The 23,214-nt window shown below is 39.1% G+C and overlaps 1 protein-coding gene across 1 annotated transcript in view; it reads right to left on the reverse strand.

Annotated features, from left to right (window-relative positions):
* Positions 1-674: 674 nt before the first annotated feature.
* LOC145436128 (sialin-like) overlaps positions 675-23,214 on the reverse strand; it is a 47,486-nt gene continuing 24,946 nt past the window's right edge. The window contains exons 10-11 of the mRNA XM_080313415.1: positions 14,202-14,356; positions 675-1,088 (exon numbers count right to left, since the gene is read on the reverse strand). Coding sequence (XP_080169541.1) covers positions 930-1,088; positions 14,202-14,356 — 314 coding nt within the window. The 3' untranslated portion in view covers positions 675-929. The remainder of the gene's footprint in view (positions 1,089-14,201; positions 14,357-23,214) is intronic.

Here is a 23,214-nt window from a genome sequence, read left to right on the forward strand (position 1 = left end):
ACCATACTTGGGAAATTTCCATACCATACCATACTTCCATATCATACCATACCATACCATACCATGCCCTGATTATAAGCGCTCAAGACGGTTCTGATTTTCGTCTGCTCGCAATTTATTATCTCATGCATCTGGCGATTGATATACATTTTGCAGTTAGGAAAGTATTACATATTAATAGGCCTGTACATTATAAGGTTGTTCAAAAATAACTTTTTATGCGGATTCTGGGGATTCACCGATTAAATTTTTAGGTTGCCTAGAAAACGCTGCATACCAAATTTGGTTCAATTCCAACCAGTAAAGACCGAGGCAGAGCCAATTGAATTTTTTTAATATAATTGAACAAAAACTTTTTTTTAAAATTTTACTTTCAACTACATGAAATTGTTAACTTGCCTGAAAGAACGATGCGTGGATGCATAACAGTTTTTGCTCACTTCCAACTGGTAGAAGCGAAGTTACTGCATTTGAAAGTTTTGGATTTGCAAAAATAGCATTGAATGGTGGGTAATTCCAGAGTAATTGATGAAAAACTTTAATAACTTCGCTTCTACTGGTTGCAATTGCGTCAAATTTCTTTTGTGTCGTTTTTGCAGACAACTTAACAATTTCATGGGGTCAACGGTAATTTTTATTTAAAAAAAATTGTTAGATTGTTAGAATTGTTTAATTGACTCTGCCGTGGTTTTTACTGGTTGGAACAATCTAATCAGTGAATCCCCGGAATCCTAGAAAAAAGTTATTATTCAACTAACCTACTTTACACACTGTGGACAGCTTCCGACCCCTGAGGGTTATCCACCACTTGTGAGGGTGAGGACCTGCTCCGGTCAGGTATGAAGTAGCCCAGGTAGTACGTCAACACCTTGCGAAAGCTTTTAATTTGACTCGATACACAAAGTTCGGGAATCGCCGGTATAATCCTATTAGGGACGTTCCTGCAACAGTTTGGAATCTTCATTATCCTTCCTGGCCCATTGCTCTACTTCGGATGGGCCGAATAAAATAAAACAAACGGACGAAGCGAGGTATAAAGCTGCTCCAGTAAAAAATAGGGCACTCCAGCCCACCACCGGCTTGGTGACCTGGAAAGCGAAATAACAATGTATAAAATACGTCATCAGAACACCGCAGAATCGTTCACGGTAGAGATGGTGCGAACCAGACATGGGGTAATCGTGATTAGTAATCGTAATCGATTACGACGATTACAACGTTTTCAAGTAACCGTAATCACAATCGATTAAATTCGAAAAAAAAATCGGAAGTAATCGTAATCGATTATTTCACATATCGTATCGACTTCTTTGTGAAAGAACGATTATATTTTGCTTGTACAAGGACCATGACAAATGAACCTTCTTGAACAAAGAAGAGGGCGTTATTTTATCGGGGTATTGATCGCAGAAACGTAGGATTTTCAAACGCCACTGCTCATTATTACGCAACGAGAAATTACCTTTGCTCGTCATTGAGTAACGAATTATCCACAAGCAGTATATTCGCTGGATAATGCAGTATTGTGATTGTAAGAACCACCGGCATGTCATATACCAGGTTATGAATACACTCCAAACACAACTACCTCGCAACAGGATAATAATCACCGTTCTGCCTTGTTTAAAATAGTAACTTATTTATTGATGCTTGGTTAGGCTTAGTTAACTGGAGATTGAACGTTGCTGCTTGGCGAGGGTAAGCCTATGTACTTTGTACGTACACCGGACAATGATTTTGAAATTTTGTACTCGTCAAATAAAACATTACGATTTCCACATCGAAGCATCGAAAATCAACGGTGCAAACATATATCATAACCGACTCGTTCTTTGCCGCTACTCGTAGCTAGGGATGGGCATATTAATTCGAGTACTCGAATCTGAATCGAGTAATAATTCTAATGATTCGAGTCGAGTAGTAAGACACGCTTATTTCGAATACTGAAATTACACTCTAGATTGAAAGCGTCGATTTAGACACAAAATTGTGCATTGACAGATGCAATATGGGATGAACAGAACGCATAAAGTTGACCGAAATCTTTCACCGCAGTGATGTCATAATATATGCAAGTCTACACTTCATCAGAGAAAGCTATGAAATATGTGCTTCTGCTCACATCTTATCATCATGCACCGGCTTTGGTCAATAAGAAAGAGTTTACGTATACATTTTGATAGTCCGGTAACTCGACGCACGAGTTGTGAGATCAGTAAGATTGAGAAAGATTGTGAGGTCGACACTGGAAACGCTGCTATCGGGAACTTATCATAATGTTATTGGTGAATTAACAGATCATCCAAGGCTGGGTATATACAACCAACACTTGTTTGCCGATCATGACGTCACCGGTAAAGCCAATGACCCTGGAGCCCGTTTGCTTCCGCTAGGTTATTTGTAGGGGAGGAAGTAAGCTGCAAGCAATAGTCGCTCTGATGATGCCCCATTTCTATGATAGATGTAGAACGGTGTTAACGACTTGAGTGTGAGTAATGCGTGCTGTTAGCCCCGTTTACTTATAGCTCAGGATCCAGGAGTCATGAAGTGAACTGTTGTTTCATCATTGTCGCTACTTTATTTTAATGTATGGCTTTCCAGCATTTACTAGGTTTTGTATACGTTTCTCTTATCATTGTATTTTCCTACCAACCTGACAGAAGAAATTGATCATTCCAAGCACATGATTGCCTGACTTAACTATGTCTTCCATTATATCGCGTTTCCCTATTATTGACTCATTGCCGTAGCATATCAGCAATATTGCAATCAAGAAATCAATCAATCAATCATTGTCAATATCATGTAATTTTGAAACACGTTGGTTATGAATCTTTTGTGCTACCTGCATGGCTATTATCAGTGTATTCGGCATTTGACTGTTGACTGAATAACCACCTCTATCTTTCTCTCTCTCTCTCTCTCTCTCTCTCTGTCATTTACGCTTCACTTCTCTCGTTAACGGCGGGAATTCAGTCAGGGTTAAAGGTCAATACATCGCATAAGTAAATGGAGCGATAAGTCGCAGTACGAGGCTTACCATACGTCCTCTTTTAAGAGGATTTGTGCTCTTTTTTGACTTTTTTAAAAGTGTCTTCGGAGGACGCCCTTTTGTACTCTTTTTTCAGATTTTGTCCTCTTTTTTTAGAATTTTGGTCATATTTATAGCGAAATTCGACTGAGATGCCGCAAATATTCACTGAATGGACGCTCCGACGGGTATTTTTTAGTCAATCACCTGACAATGTGTGGGAAAATACTGTATTTTGGGCACCGAGCGAGTAAGTAGACTTTTTATTTCTTTTTAGTCAACCGACCAAAAATTGGGAAAAATTTACCATTGTTTAAGAATTCTCCTCCGGTATTGCAAGTCTAAAAATTCCGAAAAGGTGTCCTCTTTTCAGATCTCCAAAATATGGTAACCGTACGCAGTACGGACTACGGACTACAGTGACTTTGCGGATGTGGATGAACGTGTCGTGAATCTCATCATAGCGGAAGCAACGGAGAAGTCCCTCATTGCGAACGGCAATAACAGAGAACACATTGAATTAATTGAAAGTAATTCATTTAGGGATATCAACCTGTGATGAGTTATGATTATGTCGTCAAGAGAGTTCTTACAGAAAGCAGCAGTTTGAGAAATATAATTAGATTGCCTTATAGATTAACTTGCAGTAGCATCAAAACTGAGTTTTAGAATGTCAGGTAATCCTCTAAGTCGGTGCAATGTGGGTTTACACCTAGTGTAACAACTACAATTCTTGAATAAGTTATGTACATCTTGCTTTGCAGTTGAATCACTTGTTTATCCAGTTACATGACACTGTCATTGATTACATGGCATTCTATTCATGACATTCTCATTATTATTACTATTCAGTGGAATAACTCTTATCGTATTCATATCAAGTTCCCTCTATATAACTTATAGAAGTGTGGGTGCATGCTCACTTGCTCAGCTCACTACTAGCCGTTTCTATGGTGGCGCTTTGCCTTTTTAATAGATCAGAGCGGAGTTTCAAATGCTCGTACCACGGAATGTGGAAACGATGCGTACCAAGTATTGTGAAATGTTCACTACTCTTGGCATAATATTTGGAGTAGAGACAGATGAAGAGGCTAGTAAGAGTTAACTATTCTAGAACGGATATTAGTTGAGATAGTCCTGTTTATTTTTGTTGCAATTTTATATCGCATATATTAAGTATTGTTGTGGCACAACTCTTGCCTTCATATCAACCGGAATGCAATAACTGGAATGTCCCTCAACCAAATCTTATACATGGCTACCGGGTATTATGATTGTATTTATTTGTAGGGAGAAGAAGCCGATGAGGTTATGCTCCTGATGGAGTTACAAAATGCACCAACTGAAAAGAGAATCCGGGCACAGCATGATTTGAGAGCGATTAGGCTTTATCAGGTGAGTTGTATGATTTGTCGCTTGCTAAGCCTGGTACTGTGTGAACAATGAAGTTAGATGTACTATAACGTCCTGATTTGTCAGATTTATACTGATTTTGACTCTTGTCTTGATTTTGGGCAAACATTGTTCGGCGTTTTCCATAACTAGGGCTGGGCACAATGATTCGAGTACTCGAATCTGAATCGAGTATTAATTTTAATGATTCGAGTCGAGTAGTAAAAGTCGATTTTTTCGAGTACTGAAATCATACGTTTCTCGCCACTGAAAGTTAATTTATCAACGAGAATTATAGTTTCGATACTAATTTTCACTGTTGGAGCCTTGAAACCTTGACTGCCCGTATCGTACCATACGTAACATGTAGTACCAAGCTACCAACGTTACTGGGAATAGCATGTTTCCGAAGTCATTATCATCCCACAACATTGTCACCAAGTGCAATGGGATCGGTATGGTCAAAAAATACCAAAGTATCTTTAATGTGATGGATAACAGGCATTATATTCTTTGGGATCGCATAAAAGGTACATATTAGAGCTTTGACATATTACAATTTATTATGACGTCATAACGAGTGATACTCGATTACTCGACTCGACTCGAAGCATATTACGTGATTCAGAATCGAATCACTCAGGTACTCGATTTTGCCCAGCCCTATCCATAACATCTGGGACGTTTTACATGCCAGGTCCTGGCACAAGTTCGAACTTAACAGACCCTCACCAAAGTACCACTAGCTGTCCGAAAATTTCGTGGTTTATCATGGGCGCATGTTGAGTTAGTTCTAATTCAGGGTCTGCTAATTTCTGAGTTGCGCCACAAACATGTGTTCTAATTCAGGGTCTGTTGAGTTCAGACGTGTGCCTACAAAATGCGGCATAATTGTTTTTAGTGCTGAAATTATGGTAGGCCTATGTTTTGATTGACACTGTTCACGTTATGACGGTGCAATAAACACACTCCAACTGAAAAGAGGGCCTCCAAACGATAAATGATTACTAAATATTTCTGAATTACGTCATTTTTTTTTGATGAGGCTAAATCTAAGTTATGATTAGCCGGTGTAAATTCGTTTTCGTCCCAAACCATGGAAAATCTTTTCTGCAGCTAATGTAATTTTTGGTTGTCCTGACTTTTGAATCCATGATGATGGCTACCATGGATATAGAGCATAGAATCAGTGAATGTGAACATAATACTTGTGCCATTACAAAAGGAACCTGTATGATGGTATACTGATCAAACCTGAAAGGATCATTAAGAGTTAGTAAACTTACTAGGTTTTCATTTATCCTCGACAGTAATCAGAACTCGATAAGTTCAAGTACTGATTTACAGAAGATAATTGATTACGTGGAAAAGCCCATATATGTCAACGATAAGACAGCATGTCATGACAACAGAATGTGCTATCACTTGTTTCCATGAGTTAAGCTTGTAAAACTCTATTGACCCAAAAGTATATTGACCCACTCAGCTCTATTTTCTTTACATATTTATTATGCAGAAGTCCCATTAGAGCATTTCTATCTAATATAAATCCTGTGCTTACAATTCACACATGGATTTTTGGCAATATAATATTACTTGACGATTTTTTTTCAATTCCAGGCCCATTCAGTTGAATTAACGGCCACGAAGCTGAGTCCCCCACATCTCGTACTGGCGCACCATGGAAATGCTGACCTGTCGTCATGGATCGTGGCGAATGGCATCCGCATAAAGGGATCGTCTCACAGGTCTAGTTGTCTAATTAGAGTGAGAAAAAACGGTGTAGCTGAAGTTATGATTTTACTCTAATTTTGAAAAAAAAACTAGCTATAATTCTAATTCTACAATAATTTGTGAAGTGCTTCATCTCTCTCATTCGAATCTAATTTGTGAAGACAACTGAACCGGTAATTCTAATTGTACACTAATTTGGAAAAATGATGTAGCTATAGTTGTAATTCTACTCTAATTTGAAAAAAACTGTGTTACTATGATTCTGATGCCACTCTAATTTGGAATAAAAACTAGCTGTAATTTTAAATCTACTCTAATTTGGAAAAAGCTGTCTAGCTATAATCGTATGATGCTACTCTAATTTAGAAAAAGCTGTCTAGCTATAATTGTGATGCTACTCTAATTTGTGAAATGTTTGATCTCGATCGAATCTAATTTAAAAAACGACTGTAGCTATATCTCTAATACTACTCTAATTTGAAATAAAAACTAGCTATAATTCGAATTCTACTCTAATTCGGAAAAAATACCGTAGTATTTATTATAATTCTACTCCAATTTGTAAAATGTTTCTTTGCTATAATCAGAATCTAATTTATGAAAACAACTGTGTCGCTATAATTCTACTTCTACAACTCTTTGTGAAATGTATCTTAGCTCTAATCAGAATCTAATTTGTGATAACAACTGTGTCGCTATAATTCTAATTCTACTCCTATTTGTGAAATGTTTCTCTGCTCTAATCAGAATCTAATTTGTGATAACAACTGTGTCGCTATAATTCTAATTCTACTCCTATTTGTGAAATGCTTCTCTGCTCTGATCAGAATTTAACTGGTGATAACAACTGTGTCGCTATAATTCTAATTCTACTCCTATTTGTGAAATGTTTCTTTGCTCTGATTCAAATCTAATTTGTGATAACATCTGTGCATCTATAATTCTAATTCTAGTCCAATTTGTGAGAAGTTTCTTTGCTCTAATCAGAATCTAATTGGTGATAACAACTGTGTCGCTATAATTCTAATTCTACTCCTATTTGTGAAATGATTCTCTGCTCTGATCAGAATTTAATTGGTGATAACAACTGTGTCGCTGTAATTCTAATTCTACTCCTATTTGTGAAATGTTTCTTTGCTCTGATTCACATCTAATTTGCGATAACAACTGTGCATCTATAATTCTAATTCTAGTCCAATTTGTGAGAAGTTTCTTTGCTCTAATCAGAATCTAATTTGTGATAGCAGCTGTGTAGCTATAATTCTAATTCTAGTCCAATTTGTGAGCAGTTTCTTTGCTCTAATCAGAATCTAATTTGTGATAACAACTGTGTCGCTATAATTGTAATCCTACTCCTATTTGTGAAATAATTTTTTGCTCTGATTCAAATCTAGTTTGTGATAACAACTGTGCATCTATAATTCCAATTCTAGTCCAATTTGTGAGAAGTTTCGTACCTCTATTCAGAATCTAATTTGTGATAGCAGCTGTGTAGCTATAATTCTAATTTTACTCCTATTGGTGAAATTTCTCTTTGCTCCAACTAGAACAGTGGTTCTCAACCTGGGGGGCGCGCCCCTTCGGGGGGCGTGAAAGCATCTAAGGGGGGCAAGAAGAAGCGGTCAACTGAAAAAGAAATTCGCGGTATCCGCGATTTACCTCCAATTCACGTGTGTTTCTCTATATATAGACCGAATTTAATATTTTTTACTTTTCTAATCAACAGTCATAACCTTCCATGCTATCAAACAATCTGTTGGGGTTGCTAGCATCCCGGTTGGATTTTGTGATATGACGATGAGGGGGCGCGAAATTTTCCACTATCATAAAGGGGGACGTGTCTAAAAAAAGGTTCAGAACCACTGAAATCGAATCTAATTTGTGATAACAACTCGGATACTCGACTCGACTCGAAGCATAATACATGATTCAGAATCGAATAACTCAGGTACTTTATTTTGCCCAGCCCTACTCGTAACGGCAGATCGCAATATATGTAGTAGGTGGATTGCAGGCAATAGGCATGCGTAAGCTATGTTCTTTGTTCAACTGCGAAAAACATTATTCTAATATGGCCTCACTTCAAACGAGCACCCAATGGGTATTTCGCAATTCTTTACTCAATATTTGGAAATGCCATTATATAGAGATCTATATACGTTATTAGCGTGGGTGTAAAGCCAGAATCAAGACCGAAACAGCACTTTTTCAGCCCTTCACACAAACCTTGGTTTTGTACCCCCATACTGTAATCATTCTAATTTCTGATTTATGACTGAACTTCGTTAATAGCATTGGGGATTGAATAAATACTATCCGTTTTTTATTCACCCTTAGCTTACGTCGTACTGGTAGAGCTGGCGCCGGTACCGGTAGAGCTCAGGTATCAGTGGTACCGTGGTACCGGTAGAGCTGAGGGAGGTGACGCCTGCGAAAATTTAGGTGACCAAATTATTAATTACATCTTAGGGTGGGTCCGTTTTTATTATTACTTGTTACATGTTAATAATTAGGGACCTCCCTTCAGATTTATAGTGAAAAGGTATTGGAGTCGCCCTAACGTAGCAGACTAAGCTAACGAAAAAAATGTTTCGTGAGACGCACACAGAAATTGTCATTTATTCACGGGCGCAGCATTCTCCACTGTGGCTGCCCCATAGGTGGCATTTGTAGTTAGGGGTTAAGATTAGGAAGACAAGGCTATTCCTCGTGCCCATTCATTGCGGCTATGTGCAATGGACATATTGAGATTGAAAATGTCGGCCAAGGTCTTTCTCTGGTAGCACACTTCGTGGAGTATCATGCTGGCTGAAAGTGCATATGGATTGATGAGTCGTGGCGCGGTAATGGCCGGTATCGAAATGCCATATTCTAGTAATTAAGCATATTTATTTCTTGAGGAGGAGGGCATGCATATTAAAATCACGATATTTAGCGATATTAAATCGCGAACAACATATTTAAATAAAATAAATCTCTCAAAATACTCTATAATTAGGTTGATTAACGAAATAGTTTTGGTCGCCCCCCTTCAGGCTCGCCCCACCCAATTGGGAGGGGGTGTGGAGTGCAGCAATTACGGCCGTAGCTAGAACGCAAATCGTTAGGTGCGTGAAATCGTCAGCTATAACGTTCAGCAATGAATTTAATGTGACGGAACAATCAAATGACGTCACATTTCAAAATAATATTATTCCAACATTAAGATGCAAAATAAATGTAATCGTGAGTAATCATGATTGCTTTTCCAAGTTAATCGTAATCTTAATCGACTACTTCCTGATTTTGCTGCAATCTTCATCGTAATCGTAGTCGCGTTATTTGAAAGTAATCGGAATCGCAATCGAATACATTCATGAAGTAATCACCCCATGTCTGGTGCGAACCCCTGAAAGGTCCAGGCTAGTGTGATTGCGAACTTTTTTAAAAGGTTCAGTGAGAACGTGATTGTGAACCTATGACGTCACATGAGGTCATATTGGTAATTCCAACTCTGCATTTCGGTGAAGTAACATATAAGATAGGCTACCTATAGCGACGACTCAGGCCACATTATGCCACAATTCTGAACTACAGGCTGACTTTTCAAATGTCGCCAAATGTATCAAATGTAGCAATTAAATGATATGATAATCCCATAAAATTGATATCTACCGTCACTATGCCAACAATTTCGGCGACTTGCAAGGGAATATAAGCTTAGGCATGAGCCTTGACGCGGTATTGGCCATGCCGGACAATGTAATCGCCGTCTGACTATTCGTACATTGGTATTAAGCAGAGCGTAAAACGGGTTTCTATTCTTGCTACTCCATACTCAAGCTATACAGTAGCCCACAACCCAATCGCACGGATTTAGTTTTTATGATCCAATCAACATATCTAATCAAGATGGATCCCGTATGCATGCTAGATTTATTACATCAGACAACAACGTATTCTTTGTATCAACTTCGTCGATTGCAGTAGTAAGCATCATTCGCTGACTACCTACATGTAGCGTGTTTCGTTCTTGATACTGTGTGATTGCGGGTCAAGCTCACAGAAGAGAGTAACTAAATATCCACGAAATGAAAGACGATAATTTCGAGCACACTTTTGTAACAAAGCAAGTGACGTTTTTGATATTGTCAAGGTGCATGCTCGTTTCGTTTTGATTTTTTTTTTCATGCTGCAAGCGCCCTGCATAGAGTGGTCCGAAGGTTAAATCCAAAGAATTTCAATCAAAGATGTTTTAAAGACGTGAAACAATGTAAATTATGAAACAGGTTCATAGTCCAGAACCTACCAAGGTTCGTCTGTGAACGTGAACCTCTAAATTTGTGAGGTTCACACCGGAGTTGTTTCAATTACAATATTTTAATTCGATTACAATTACAATTACAATTAATCAATGCTAAAAATATCAAATTACAATTACAATTACAATTACTGTTGAATATGTAATGAATTACAATTATAATTACAATTACTTTTGAACAGTAATTGATTCAGTAAAGAGGTGATCTTTGACAACCGTAGCGACGTAATTAGCAACATTCTCAAGCTATTCATGTTTCATTCCAGATATGTAGAATACCCTTTAACTAAAAAAACTCGAGCCTATTCGAACTATTCCTAATCACGGGTACTGAAAACTAAAAGCACAGAAAAATGTTTCAAGCGACTGTTAAGAACCAAAGGTTTGAGCGACTAACAGAGAATAGACTACAGGACAGTCCATGAAATGTAATCAAACGATTAGGCTACCCAGAGCTGAGTGGGGATAATGAAATGTACTGAATGTTAGGGTGCGAAAACTTTCTAGCCCAAGTAAATTTGGCCAAGATTGGAGGTAAGATAGGGATAACATCTCTACGAATGCGTGATCAAGCTTGATGAAGCCTTGGTTGGAAACTTGAATTTTTTTTTGCTATTGATGCAACCAGCCTCGGTACTGGTCAGAGATTTAAAAAAACTTCGACCGAGGTGTAGGAAATGGTTCAGCACAGATTTCAGAAGAGTTTATTTGCTGTTCATCCATTCTTGAAATATTAGGATTTAGAATAGCCCACTGGTTCTCTAACTTTTTTAGGCACGCCCCCCTTTATGACAGTGAATATTTCGTGCCCCCTTATCATCATAGTACACAATGAAACCATAAAGTTAGCAATCCTTGCATATAGTTTGATGGTATGGAAGGTTATGACTGTTGATGAGAGAATTCTCCAATACGAAATCCAGTCTATACACCGAGCAATAACCATAAAACGGAGGTGAATCGGGCCAAGCGCGGGAAAGATTTCAGTTCACTGGAGCGTCGCGGCCCGTTCAGATGCTTTCACGCCGCCTAAGGGGGCACGCCTCCAGTTTGAGAACCACTGGTTTAGCCTATATTGTACTTCACAAAGTTTTCTGTTGCTACTGAAGTATGGGAAACAGTTTAGCGTGGCTGAATTATCTAGGTATAACGCAGTACGCATAGAACACCGATGTAAATAGGCTAATAATACATGTGGTGACTGTTTACTTAGGCCTTAAGGCCCCTCGTCGTCATCCTGGTTCGTACGGGATTTTCACTGGTGCGACGAATAAATGTTTGATTACATTATTATTTTATGTTGTGATTGGCAGGTTTCCATGAAAATGTAATTGAGATTGTAATTGCGCAAAATTTTGATCGAATTACAATTACAATTACAATTACACAAAATAGAAATGCTTCAATTACAATTACAATTACAATTACATGAAAAATGTAATATATTACATTCAGCTCAACTACAAATTACAATTGATCCAACTCTGGTTCACACACAGAACGCGAACGTGAACCTCACTTTCACATCATCCCTAGTTCACAGGTTTGAGAACACAGTCTCATAATTTCAGGAAATTGGACGAGTACGCCTATGCTGATTGATTGACGAAGAGCCGAAGGCATATCATTGTGTCTGATAGGGATCCTCGACATGAATAAATTTCGTAAGCTTGTGCATATCAGGTTTCTCCGAAGTGCTGCTAATCGCATGTTTGTGGCATGAAGTTTAGAAGCGGATTGTCTCGGTGCTACTCACTCCTACGAAAATAACATACCTGCATAGGCTCTTGAATTGAATGAACCTGAGCGTACAACCTTGAAGAGGTCTAGCGCAGGGGTTCTCAAAGGGTGGACCATGACCCCCTGGTGGGCCACATGAGCATTTTGAGGTGGGCCACAAAACTAAACCCCCATTCACACAGTAAATGCGGGGATTAGATCATTGTGTTTTGCGACGCGAGTGGAGCAGCGGACGATCATAATATATACGAGAGTTTTAGCCTATGATCTACCAGGGCCGTAACTTCCGCAACCAAACCCCAAATGGGGGAGCTCGAAAGGGCCAAAAATTATTACGATGGTCGTTTGTTGGAGAATATTCATTCAACTGGAACATTTTCGTCGCGCTAGCCGCGATTTCATGTCCCGCGAGATCCGCATTTAAATGTCATCAGTAAATTAAGAGAAATATGTGGATATTTTAGACAAATAGGCATATCGGTGCCGTCTATTACTACGCATTGAAGAGGAATATGACCATAAGATATGAGGCAGAGGCCAGATAACATTTTCAAACCAGAAAATGGACCACGGCCAAGAAAAGGCTGAGAACGCGTGGTCTAGCGCAACAATGTCTCGATACGCTTTTCATGTCATATTGGATATAACCTACCCACGCTATCCACCGGACCGTAACAGCACTTCGACAGCACCCACCATAGCGTTGGTCTTCGACCCCCTGTAGGGTGATAAAGCTAACTTATGCGGGGGGGGCTATACGCTTTTTTCCGCTGCTTATCATCTACATTGGGTGTCCGTTTAGTGAGTGAGCTTTTGTCGCCCAAACGCGTGAAGCGCGAAAAATTTCCATCATTTATGATTGAATCGGTCAATATGATCGGGAATTGCATGTATATTGATATCAATTTTTATCCTCTCCCGAGTCACGTAATCAGATTAACCGTTTGAGCTGAGTGAGGTGTGTTGGAAACGGTAGGACCCCTAAAGAATAAATAAACATCTCCGGGCGTACTCGTTGGTATAATGACTTTGTTACATGATGCTGTTTCGTGACCTCCTATCTGCTATGTCAAAAGATATTGAAATCGCCCAAACGTATTAAACTAAAAGACGTAAACGATTTGAAATTGGTATTTTTTACTGGCAAATAATGTTCCCTGTGGGATGGCATTTGTCTTGTAGGGCTCAGATCGCCAGGGCAGGAACATTCAGCGCCAGCTATTTAAGCAATTATGGACAATTAAACATGTATGTATATGTATAATTTCGAAATTTTCGATCAGCACACGGGCAGTCCGTTTTGGCTGCTGATCGATCTAGCACACTTCTCGGAGTGTTACCATACATCCTGTTCTAAGAGGATTTGTCTGCTTTTTTTTACTTTTTTGAAAGTGTCCTCGGAGAACGACAAAATATCCTATTTATTGAAATTTTGTCCTCTTTTTGTGAATTTTGGTTAAATGTGGGGCGAAATCAGAATGAGATACAGTAAGTCAGAACTGAATTAACACTTCGGACGCTATTTCGGTAGCTGAGCCAGAAAGCTGACGTTTCTTTAGTCAACCAATGGATAATATGAAAGAAAAAGCATAATTCGGGAGTTGAGCCGTAGTCAACTGACCACGAAGTGGGTAGAATTTAACATTTTTTCAGGATTTTCCTCCGATATTAGAATTCTGATTATTTTGAAAAGTGTCCTGTTTTCAGATTTCAAAAATATGGTAACCCTACCCATAAATTCATATGCCTTGACGCGTCGTGACGCGGTAATGGCCGACGCCAAAGTACCTAATTCCATAAATCATGCGTATTTTTGTTAGAGGAAGGGTACCCAATAATCGAGATATTTGACAACATGAAATCGCGCCGTTCGAGCCCCAATTAGGAGGTTTGGGTTGCGGCAGTTGCGGTCCTGGCTATTCATGCAACGCGGCATGGTTACAAAGTCAAATAATGGATGTCATGCCACTTTTAACTAAAATAAACCATGAATGTCAGACTCACGTTTGCTTGTCTAAGGATTCCTGCGTAGTGTGAAGTTAATAATTCCGTCATCGCGCTGGCGGTGTTGCAGAGTGCAGATATAACTCCGGAAAATCCCGGAGCCATGTCAATAACCGAAGCATAAATCCCCACCACATTAGCTGTCGAAGATATTTCTGTTGAAGAAAGTGAATGTGCTATTTTCAAACTGAGATATCGTGATAGATTGGGCATGGGCAAATATCAAGCTTATTGTAAGGGTTTTTATGGAATATATCACTAATCTGTGAACTATATTGTTACCAAAGAATTTCTTCACCAATATGTCTGTCAAGGTCTCTTATAATATGTGTTAAAATGTTGAAGTTCAACTCCTGTGGGAAACCCCCCAAAAAAGGTGGTAAATTTGACAAATTTCAAAAAATAAAATAAAATTAAAATTTAAAAAAATCTTAATCGCCTTTAAGTAACTAAGGATGGGTATAATAATGGCTTTTCATGATTCTCAATTTCTTGTTAAAACTTACATTTTACTACAGACTGTTTTGTGGAAAATATATGTAACAGTTATGGCACTAATGGCATAGTTATACCGTCAGAAGTACACCGTTCAGTAATTCGATACCAAACGATTCAACAACTTCTGTATACTGTATTACTGGGTAAAACACACATATATAAGCTTAAAATCAGTACAGTGATTCTTCAAATACATTACTAAGCAACCTAGCAAGGGCTAAAACGGTATTGTCTGTATCATTCCGTTCTGTAAGATGGACGCAATGGCACCGAAGTGAAAGCGACTACGAACCCAGCACGGCCTTGTGTGAGTTCATTGTCGATTGGTACTGCATGGACTGTCGCTGTTTCACAATCGTTTCTGATCCTTGGCTCATGGATCAGCCTATCCGAGCGAGATTGTGTAGTGGTTATGCGTCCAGCTTATCGATCGGTAGGTCGCGGGTTCAATCCCCGGCCGGGTCAGACTGAGGATGAGCGCGGTGACATGAAGTCCTTCATGGAAAAGGTGGCTGATGGAGAAATGGGAGCCAGACACACCGACCCAGTAGTGCGAGTATTTGAGCCAAGGTTTGAAGAAACGTTTAATCGATTCGCAAAAGAGTAAGAACACCTGTACTCTGGGTGTAGTACCACTACTTGGTAGAAATGCCCAAGGTCTCTATCAGAACCGAGTAACTCGCAGACCGCAATGGGAATCTGTCCTGCATTGTTACCAAGATGCTTCACACCTACAAGCCATCTTAAATGGTTCTCAAACTTTTTCGGCACGCCCCATGATGATAGTGCAAAATTTCGCCCCCCCCCTTATCGTCATATCGAAAAATATTTAAAAAAGCAAGCAAAATTTTTGCAATCCCAATGTATTGTTTGGTGGCATGGGAGATAGGCTATATTATGGCTGTTAAGTTACTTCACAAATATGGAATTTCAGTTCAATACTTTATTAAACATAAATACGTTATATGATAGCACATGGATATTTTAGCGATACTGGTGCCTAACCCCTTCTATTACCCCACTTGAGCTTGGCTCAAACGTACCTGACCATAACATAAATAAAACCAATGGCATCTATACGCATTTACCAATTACTCTTCACTCAGGAACATATTCTTATTAGCGCAAGGCTCGGTATCACTCAAAATCTAGAATAGGTGTTTGGGTGGTACGGCGGAATTATGACTTTGCAAATTATATATAGGCCTAATGAGGATTATTGCAATTGATGAAACTTGGAAGTTTCGACACAAATTAAACTCATTCCAAATTCAGGAAAAACCATTTCTCTCAAGCGGCTTCTCGCCTCCCCTCAGATGCTTTCACACCCCCTCAGTTTGAGAACCACTGCATTAGAATGTCTGTCTGTCCGCCTACGGGAACCACATTGGTGAACTGAGCAGAGTAGGACTTAGCAACAGTTTTTAAGGCCATAGATGTGGGGTGCTCACCCTCAGTCATCTGCCAGATGTCAGCCGGAGAATAGAGGAGGACGTCAATAGACATGTAGGCTACTCGTTCACAGACACCTTACCAAGACACAAATGAAGCGAGATGCAGGGGCCATTTAACCTAAAAGAGTTTGAGGAAATGAAGCTATTCGTCAACGATAGAGAAATGGGGTTGATCGCGTATTCCTGAACTGGATTCAGGAGTACGGGTGATTACGCAGCCGAAATGCTGGGGGGCAGCTGAAGTTAGGATGGCCAATGGCCATGCAGATCAGCCTGGATGGAAAGTCAGTGATGTCGACCATGGTTGTCATATCCAAAGTGAAAGCCCTGTCATCGCTAAGAAAATGTTCGAGAGTCAACGAGCAAACCATTCACATTGACTGATTAAAGTTGTTCAACCGACTGATCATTTTCACCCAGCGTTGTCCCTGTTCTGCAACAAAGATTAGAAGATGAACAAGGCAGAATTTTCAAATACAACCATGAAGGCCTTAACTGATCAACTTGACTTGACTAACCATCCATGCTGTACCCTAGTAATTGATGGTGGATGGCTTCTCTACGCGGTGAAGTGGGAACAACGTCAGACATGACAGGCAATGACAGCAATTATCTGAGCTACGTGCAGTATCTGGGCTGTTGCTTTCAGAATGTCATTGAGGTCTTTGATGGTCACAGCAGTTCACCAAAAGATACAACATGTTCTCAAAAAAGACAGCGGCCGGAGTGATGAAACCAGAGACACTGCCTCTAACAGAGGGTACAAATGCACAACGTTCACTTCGCGCGCACCTGCAGACCCGGAATTTGATTCTTTTACAGAACACGTCTCTGGACCCCAGTAAATACGGATGGACAATAGGCGTATATGGATATGAGCCAGATCCAGTACTGGAATCCATGACTCCTGATAAACTTTTGCAGTTCACAAGCTGTAATTGTCAAAGAGATTGCAACAAGATGCAACTGCAAGAAGAATGGGTTCACGCGCATTTCGGCATGCGGAGTATGCTAAGGCCTTACATGCAAAAACTGCAGTCACGATTATGTTGAGTCTGATCACGGCATAGGCAATGCCTGTTGAAAAGTCTGACATTATGCAGTAAACATAGCTATGTGAAATAAAGGCTGTTTTGCGCATAAATATAGATATGGGTGTGGCATTTTTCACAAAGCAGAGCCTGTAGTGAAATATAAGTGTTTACAATCAATTGAGAATTATGTAAAACTAATATTAAACTCGTCCTAAGTTACTTATGAGCGTTGAATATATTTTTTTTAATTTTTTAATTTTTTTTTAATTCGTCAAATTTAACAGCTTTTTGGGGGGTTTCCCACAAGAGTTGAACTTCAACATTTTAACACATGTTATTAAACACTCCAACAGAGATTTTGGAGAAGTAATTGATTGGTAGCAATATAGTTCACAGATTTTCATAAGTTTCCCTTACTATTAGCCCTACTGCGTCTGTGCTTACGGTAAAGTTATAATATCAAATCTTGTTTTTCGTGTTTTAACACATTAAGAATTTGCGGCCAGAGTGCCTTGAGGCTTGGCTGTGTTAGATAAGTTTCGTCCTGAGGAGGTTGGTACTGTTTGCCGCAAAACAAGTTGATGCATGACGTGTTGTATATTCTTACTGCGGCAGCATTAGCACCGACATCAGCGTTGGAAATTTGTTAGTGTTTAGGTAAAGGCATGGGGTCACCGCTGTGTAACTGGCCGTTGATTGTAGCGGTAACCGTCAGGAGCCACATTTCAACTAAATCACAAAACAGTAAACAGAAGTGGGCCGTGCTATAAGTCGCCAGTTACGGAATGAAAATGAAGAATATTGGCCTGGTGTAAATGACCATAGTAGTCGACAAACACCATGAATACCACAAAACAAACAAGACAGAAAAGACTGGTTTCGAGGCTCGAGAACGAAAAGGTAAAACCGTCCATTTGAAAATATTTGTCATATGTTTCGAAAACCTCTTCGGTTGATTTTTGATGATATCAGAGACGAAGGGACGTCCAATTAAATTTTTTGAATCGATTCAAGTCAAATCAACCGATTTTTGAAGGATACTCGAGTCGAGTCAAGTCACTCGAATTTTGGAGGTGACTCGAGTCAAGTCGAGTCAAGTCACGTCAAGTAGTCACGAAACAAGTCATAAGTCAAGTCAAATTGTGGTTTTGAAGTACGAGGTATGACTAAGTCATTGCATTCCTCATTTATTTTATATCGAAGACCGAATATAGAATTAAAGAGACATGCAAAAAGGCGTTGCATAGCTCATCCATGCGTAGTATTGCTAAACTATGTAGGTAGCAGTAAACCCTCCGTCTATAATGACTCGCCGAAATAGAGAATAGAATACGAAGCCTCAGATAGTTGAAACGAAGTTATATGATGAACTACCCAATTACATATCCAAGGGATATAATTTAAGTCTGCGTCAATGGTTGACGAAAAATATACACTATATTAGAATTCAATTTAAATCATACAACAGGTTTGGATAGAGTGATCAGGTAGGGCAAGTTTTTGTTGCAGTTAAATCCGTGGAAAGTTGCATTTATTTTTGTAAAAGTTGCAGAAGTTGCATTTTGACCACATTTTGCTCGGTTGACTAAAAAAAAGGTCAACTTCCCAGATTGACTAAAAAAAGTCAACTTCCAAATTAACTAAAAAAAGGTCAATTTTCCGGGTCATCTCCCGAAATACCCGTAAAAGCGTTATTTCGGTGCTGATTCAGTCGAATTTGGCCGTGTATTTCACCAAAATCGAAAATATTTTCATGAAAAATCGAAAAAGTTGCAAAATGTTGCAAAAAGTTGCATGGGAAAAATGGACAAAAGTTGCACTATAGGATTCCTTCAAACAGCTTAAAACAGCATTCTACATATCTTACTAGTATTTAGGAAGCTGCCGGAAGCTGTAAAAAAAAAGTTGCAAAAGCTGCAAAAACTTGCCCTAGTGATCACTGAGCACCGAGCACCAATGATCAGTCCGCAGAACGGAGATGATCACTTTGCTATTATATTGATTTCCTGCTATTTGACGACAACGTACGCTATACGTTCCAATCCCGTCGTTTGCGGTCAATGTATTTGTGATAGAACAATGGAGGTTCACTAAACGCAACATCATTGAATGAATGAAATTGGTCGCTCTCACAGGTAACACCAGCGTATCGAGAACAATCCGAACACATGGAACATACAGCAATTTTTATCGACATGGATTACTCGAGGACTTCAAATTGACTCATAAATTTGTGTCCGAGTCACGAGTCAATCTGAATTTTGAAACGCCGAGTCAAGTCAAGTTATTTTTGAAAGGTGATTCGAGTCAAGTCATGACTCTAGTCATCCCAACACCGGTTCACAGAGGCACGAATGAGTACAAAACATGAGCGCAATCCTATGAATAATTATATCTTAGAAATTATTCATTAGATTCAAACGAATATGGTTATATTTCACACATGTTCCGAAATATGCATAACAATGAGCATTATATTCAATTGCGTGTAAAGCATGCCGCTTGTCAACACACTGACTAATCTTTGTGCCCATAGATACACTGATTGTGTGTGGCAGTAACTGTGGTGTTTGATATATTTATTTCGTATTGCTGCTTACTATACCACTTACTTAGTAGTCTTACTATTGCATTTTGTACGAAATATTATATATTAGTTTACTTCAATGGCAGCCGAGGACCACTTGACTAATTACTGATACAATAATTTTATGTGTTATATTCAGAATCAAATCAAGGTCGTTATAAAAACCATCGGGTACGGGCTCATACTATCTGGCCCGAGCCCGATGCATAGGCCTACATCTCGAATTCACCTCTGCGACTGGCAAAATCAGGAAGGTAATTGTGTTGGGTTTTGTTTATATCGCATAGTATGACTAGCTAATCAACTGAGAATGTGGTTCACTTCTTTGCGCACATTGAATGTATTACTGCACCCAGTTATTAACTTTGACATGAATAAATGCCAAACAAAGCAACCTACGTTATATAACGTTCATATGAAGTTGTCGGTAACAACACTCAACGGTATCATCCTTCAAGATGCGATGATACAAGACTCAGAAGATTACTTTTTTAGCTCTCAAATACAAGTATATTCAGTTAATCATTTTGCCCAAAAAGTTTCAATGCATCTTTAATGAAGAAAGGGCTCTCACTCTCAAAAGTGGTACAGCGCCTCTCTTTTCGATTTCATCACGGTGTGCGCTTCAGGACACAATACATAGTTCGAAACATTTTGTGGCATATAACCCGAGCTAGCGTAATGGTAGTATTTTCGCGGGAAATTGACGATCTAAAAGTACAGGCAATTCATTTTACATGAATTATAATAAACCGCTGCATTCATGGAATCATGTTTCAAACATCGTCGGTATAAATTTTGCGCCAAGCGGGACGGAAAATTTCGATATTTGACAGGTTTTGTCGAATGTTATTTTGCAATGAAAACTCAGTTATATATAGAAATATTGTTTTACTTTATAATGATATGGCCACACTATATCACTTCAGTGTTGGGATCAAATCACTACCTTCGAATCACGAGTCATTGCACATTTTGACTCGAGTCAAGTCAAGTCAATCGTGTTTCGAAGGTGACTCGAGTCAAGTCAAGTCACTCGATTTTGGAGGTGACTCGAGTCAGTAGAGTCAAGTAAAGTCAAGTCAAGCCACGAGTCTAGTCACAATTCAAGTCAAGTTGTCTTTTCGAAGTATGAGGTATGATTACGTGATTGCATTTGGCCTGCTGTCTGAAATACATATTGAGTGGTCATTGATTCCTAACCGATGAACAAATATAGAGTTGAATATACACCCAAGAAGGCGATCTATCGTTCACATATACGTAGAACTGTTCCACTACGTAAGTAATTCCATAGCCACCGTTTATAATTACTAGCCAAAATAGAGAATGAAGAAACGAATTGATAAGATGCAATACATTACCTATTTACATGCATATTGATAAGATACAATTCGAGCCTGCGCCAATGGCTGAGGAGTATATGAACTATATTCGAAGTCAATTTCAATAAAACAAGAGCTGTAAACGTCGATCACTTCGTTTGTGGTCATTTCATTTGCGAGATAACAATGGAGGCTCAGTAAAACGCACGATCATTGAATGACTGGTCGCTCTCACAGGTTACACCTGCGTTTCGCGAACAATCCGAACATATGCAAGATACCGTGATATTTGTGGACACCGATTACTTGATGACTTGAAATTGACTCGTGAATTTTGCTCCGAGTCACGAGTCAATCCACATTTCTGATACGCCGAGTCAAGTCAAGTCACGTCATTTTAGCAAAGTGACTAGAGTCAAGTCAAGTCAAGTATTACGAAAAAGGTGACTCGAGTCATCCCAACACTGCACCACCTACTGCAAGGTCATTTTCTTCATCGCTTCATGTCCCATGATAACACTGACGAACACAATTCTTGTTGACATTGATCAGACAATTGATTTTGACCAATTTTTGGGCCCTGAATTCAAAAATGAGTTCTGTTTTTCTCTATCACGTCATGTTTTTGACATAGGCACCCACCACATTGTCTCACAGCCAACATAAAAATACTACTTTCAACATTTTGCGTTTATTGTATAAAACGTTTCAAAAACCACACGTAGTCGAAAGTAAATCAATAGACTTTAAATAAAAAATTGAACTGCTTTATTTGGTTGATTTGAACCAGGCCTGGGCAAAGTGCGGCCCGCCAAGCCATTCTGTGCGGCCCGCGAAAGGTTGCTTGGAATTCATAAAATCAAACCTGCTTTTTGAATGTTGATGCATGGACTAAAACCATACGCTGTGTCACCTAAACAGGTAATTCGTTTAATATGAAGCCTGTTCATTCATATGCCAGGATTACGCTGTCTACGTACCTCGCATGCGTAATCCAGATTCCAAATAAAGGCGATGTGGCAAAGTATGAGTAACAGTTTTATAATCACAAGAAATCACTATTTCAATGTAGCTAAGGACAAACCTTCTTTGTTGCCATTGTCACATTGCGTATTATACGGGTAGGCTACGTGTTTCAAATTGTTACGTGAGGCGTTTCCATATCCCTAATTCGAAAAACAAGTCAATCAGTGATCGCGATTACTATATGACTCATCATATCTATCACCCATAAAGGATGAACGGACATGTCAAAAAGAGAAAGCCGAAAGCTGAAATTCAAAGACGGTTTAAAGCACTAAATATTTGTTTGCTGGAGTTAAGGGTAAACCCGTCCTTTTAGTTTTTGCCGAGCACGAAACACTCGGTCAAGGGAGGAAAATTTTAGGAAAACTTCGCTAAACATCAAGGCTATTTGAGCTGCCCACTGTTCGGAATGCAGCAACCAAGAAAGCTTTGTACTATCTAATATACATTTCAGGGCAGTGGTTCTCGAACTGAGGGGCCTGAAGGCATCTGAAGTAAGGCGCAAAGCTGAAGATCAATGAAAAAATTTTGATGGGCGCGAAATTTTTCACTATCATAAAGGGGTGCGTGTCTAAAAAAAAGTTTGAGGACCACTGTTTTAGTGTCTTAATAGAAGAACGTGGATAGGGTTCTAACGAGAGTTAAAAATGTATCATGTTTAACATTGTTTCGAATCATGACGGCAAATAGATATTTTTTTATTAACCGCCACTTTCTCATTACCTAACATCAACACATTCACTCAGCAGCATTTATTAACAATGTAATTTAGAAATAAAATTAAAATACGCTGGAGAATATAGCTAAAAAAATTCGTTCGGCCCGCCAACGTATTTTCTAATTCTCATTTGGCCCGCGTAGGAAAATAATTGCCCACCCCTGATTTAAACTGATATTGCTTCTGCAGAACAAATAAAGTGCGAATTTCGGGGTCTAAATTGACGCTATTAACTCATAATTCTGTGGATTGTCTCGTATGACAATCGAGCAATAGTCAGCGAACATGTAAGCTCCAATCTACTCTGGTGTCATACCACCATCATCTTCAGGTATTGGGGAACACTCTCTTCTTGCCCATCGCTGATTATG

The sequence above is a fragment of the Botryllus schlosseri genome, chromosome 3 (assembly GCF_051294905.1).
Source record: "Botryllus schlosseri isolate E-star chromosome 3, Bs_hap1, whole genome shotgun sequence".
Lineage (NCBI taxonomy): Eukaryota > Metazoa > Chordata > Ascidiacea > Stolidobranchia > Styelidae > Botryllus > Botryllus schlosseri.